At 48.2% G+C, this 3,750-nt stretch overlaps 1 protein-coding gene across 3 annotated transcripts in view; it reads left to right on the forward strand.

Moving 5' to 3' along the window:
- LOC103385542 (solute carrier family 26 member 6-like) overlaps positions 1-3,750 on the forward strand; it is a 7,781-nt gene that overhangs the window by 2,405 nt on the left and 1,626 nt on the right. The window contains exons 7-15 of one of the 3 annotated variants that reach the window (XM_025059072.1): positions 151-298; positions 365-478; positions 608-685; positions 794-889; positions 972-1,078; positions 1,161-1,230; positions 3,051-3,143; positions 3,231-3,341; positions 3,422-3,740. In XM_025059072.1, coding sequence (XP_024914840.1) covers positions 151-298; positions 365-478; positions 608-685; positions 794-889; positions 972-1,078; positions 1,161-1,230; positions 3,051-3,143; positions 3,231-3,341; positions 3,422-3,740 — 1,136 coding nt within the window. The remainder of the gene's footprint in view (positions 1-150; positions 299-364; positions 479-607; positions 686-793; positions 890-971; positions 1,079-1,160; positions 1,231-3,050; positions 3,144-3,230; positions 3,342-3,421; positions 3,741-3,750) is intronic. The other 2 variants (XM_017035967.2, XM_017035968.2) reach the window with 2 other exon arrangements.

Below are 3,750 nucleotides of genomic sequence, written 5' to 3' on the forward strand. Positions count from 1 at the left end.
ATCATCTTCTTCTCTTCTTCTTCTTCTCCTCCTTCTTCATCTTCTTCCTCTTCATCATCTTCTTCTTCTCCTCCTTCTTCATCATCATCTTCTTCTTCTGCTGCTCTGATGCTCAGGATGACATTGAACCTTTTTCTTCTCCTGCTCCAGACTTCAAGCTCCCCAGGTCCCAGAAAGCACCTGGTTTTTACCAGTGATTGGTGACGCCTTCGCTATCGCAATCGTGAGCTACGCCATTAGCATCTCCCTGGGCAAAACGTTTGCCCTCAAATATGGCTACAAAGTGGACAGCAACCAGGTGAGGCTAAGCCCCCCCCCCCCCCCCCCAGTCTATGCTGGTTCTGAACCTGGTTCTCTCCTCCAGGAGCTGGTGGCCCTGGGCCTCAGTAACGCAGTGAGCAGCTTCTTCCAGTGTTATTCTGTCACCTGCTCTCTGTCACGCAGCCTGGTCCAGGAGAGCACCGGGGGCAAGACACAGGTAACACCCCCCCCCACACACACACCCCCTCCACACACCCCCAGAACACCTGGAATCTCACAGCTACATAGAGTTCATGTATTGACTGATGTGTGTGTGTGTGTGTGTGTGTGTGTGTTGTTTTGACAGGTTGCTGGAGTGATTTCCTCCATCATCGTGCTCATCACAGTTTTAAAAATTGGGTCTCTCTTTGAAGACCTCCCCAAGGTAACGCTCTCCTCATTGGTCGGTTTAACTGACAGACATCCTCTTCTGTGGCACACTTTATAACCAGGTGTGTGTGTGTGTGTGTGTGTGTGTGTGTGTGTGCCTCAGGCCGTCCTGTCCACAATAGTGTTTGTGAACCTGAAGGGAATGTTCAGACAGTTCATGGACGTCCCACTGCTGTGGAGGACCAACAGAGTGGACCTGGTCAGCTGACTCTTGAAGATGATGTCAGTGTGACATCAGCGTTACAGAAACCTCTCATTGGTGGCTCTCTTCTGTCCCTCAGCTGGTGTGGCTGGTGACCTTCGTATGTACCATCCTGCTCAACCTGGACCTGGGCCTGGCCGTCTCCATCGCCTTCTCCATGTTGACGGTCATCTTCAGAACCCAACGGTACCTGCAGCTGCTGCTGTAGACCATTCCTATGGACCTAAGACGGTGACCTAACCTCCAATCATCTCTGTCCTTTGTGTAGACCTCGTTACTCTGTGTTGGGTCATGTGCCAGGGACTGGGGTGTACGTGGACACTGCCACCTACAGGGGGGTAAGAGGTTCTCAACGATGGATGTGAGCTCCATCCACAGCTCCTCGTTCAGAGAACTGATAAAACGCTCAACTGTAGTTCTGTTGTAACTGCGTCAGTGGTCTCTCTCCTACAGCAGCAGTCTGTGTTGGACAAGACCAAAAAGTGAAAATCTGACAAGTAGTTTTTATATTATTGACGTATATATTTAGCCTTCACGAACCTGCCCCACACTGGTATCACCCCTCCATAGACTGTATCACCCCCCCCCCCACACTGATATATTCACAGTAGAGTTGTAGAATGATAATGCAGAGAGAGTGGCCGACAGACAGGGGGAGCTACTGAGAGATGCTACGATGCATGAGCCAATCAGGGTGAGGAACAGAAGAACATGCTCAATTAGCCAATAGTACGCTGTGTACAATCTCGTCTAAGTAAACAAAGCTACCAGCGATCGTTAGCAAATGGACTTATCTCAATTTCAAGAGGAGAATCCACATTTAAAAAATAAAAAAAAAAAGATAAAAAATCTGCGATCTACTGAGGGAACACTGTATGTTGTTCTTATTTTATTTTAAAATACCGTTTTAACTGTACAGTCAGTTCAAACCCAGATCAGGTGACGATCAGCTCCGTCCTCCAGGCTGGAAAAACAGAAAGTTTTAGAGAATGCTCAACACTTTAACTGACTCAACCAATCCTTATTCAATTCCTTCATGTGCCACTAGTAGGAGCCCAAGTCCCCCTGCAGCGCCAGTACCAAGGTGTCAGGGTTAGTGTGTGTGTGTGTGTGTGTGTGTGTGTGTAGTGTCTGAGTCTGTACGTCAGATTTTAACTACAACTCAGTTCTAGTCAAAAAGAACATTTTAGATTTCCACAAGGACATTCTTCCCGGGGCAGATGACGTCACCGTTCCCATTCATTTGTATGGGTTTCATAGTTACAGCTATCCACAACATAAGTTACATATGTCTGTAACTCTAGTCATAACTCAAGTTCAAGATATCTCAAACCAGGTTTAAACTAGTCAAATGACGTCGTTGATGTCTCTAACTGGACTTTGGGTTAGTCATAATTTAGTTGTACAAATCTCTCATCAAGTTCAGCGTTGAGTGTGCGAGACAATCCGTAAATGTTTTGTACAAACCGAATTGCAGAAGTCGCTAACGTGAATTATAACTCGTCAAAAGGAAGTTGTTGATATTAACAACGTTAACTCCGGAGAGTCAAACTTCGTGTTTAAATGTTAGCACGGCTAGTCGTAGTGTGCGGACCTGGAACTTGTTTGCTTTGAATCCACTCACCAACACGTTCTCGCTGTCGTCTCTGTGACGTCACTGTGACGTCTCGGTGCTCCTGTGACGACGACTGTTTCCAGTCTGTCGTTTAGCTGCTCCGCTGTAGCATCTTTATACCTGCCTAACTTCACTAACTTTATTCATTAAAGCCGCGCTGTTACTCTCTGACCACCAGTCGCCATGATGGACATCTGTCAGTCAACCAATCGCGTTGACGTGATCATAGGTTGTGTTCACTGACCCAGCTGCTGGCTCGGACATAGCCATTTCCGTCAATATGGTCACAGAAATTAATTTGGTTGTGAACATGTTTCCCCGGATTTTTATTTTAAAAACATTTAAGTATTTGTTTCGAATCACGTGGTTGTAAAAAGGCGGGGTTCTAGCTCTGTGATAGCGCTGTTCCATGTTGAGTATTGTGTTTTAGCTCCATCTAGAGGCCAGAGAAGGGAGCTACCATACATCACACTATCATTTTACAAAACCGTCCACACGAAGCAGACACAGGTGTGACGTTCACTGACCTCTGTGTCCCTGCAGGCCAGAGAGATTCCAGGGATCAAAATATTCCGCTCATCGACCACCGTGTACTACACGAACGCAGAGATGTACATGGAGGCCCTGACGGAGAAGGTGGGTGGCTGTCGGTGGTTGTCCTCGTCTGTCGACCCCAGCGCCGGTTTATTCCACTCCTCTTCTTTTTCCCGGTCTTTTGTGCAGAGTGGAATTGAAATTGGAAAACTGCTGAGTGCCAAGAAGAAACGAAACGAACAGATGAAGCGTGACCTGGAAAAAGAGAAAAAGAAGGCGAAGAAGGAGAAGCAGAAACAGGTACGACCACGGAGCACTCCTCCAGGAGCTGCTGACTGACAGGGCTGCTCCATCACGGCTGTCCCTTCTTTTCCTTCTAGCAGACAAAGTGGGGGGGGCACCAGGCCAACGGCGGCGTTCCAGTGACGGAGCTGAACGAAGGAAGCAGAAAAACCGCCACAGAAACTTCTGGAAACCCTGCTGACGGAAAGGTTAACTGGGCTTATCAACACGAGACCACCATGTTGGACTCGGACTCGGACACAGGTTGCCATGGCGATGACATCATAAGCCACATATCAGGCCGCAGTGAGGAGGAAAAGGGGCGGAGCAGCGGGGCGGACCCCCACAGCCTGGTCCTGGACGTGTCCACCAGCAGCTTCGTGGACACCGTGGCCATAAACACATTCAAAAATGTAGGTCTGTCATT

Source organism: Cynoglossus semilaevis, chromosome 10 (genome assembly GCF_000523025.1).
Source record: "Cynoglossus semilaevis isolate Cse_v1.0 chromosome 10, Cse_v1.0, whole genome shotgun sequence".
Classification (NCBI taxonomy): Eukaryota; Metazoa; Chordata; class Actinopteri; order Pleuronectiformes; family Cynoglossidae; genus Cynoglossus; species Cynoglossus semilaevis.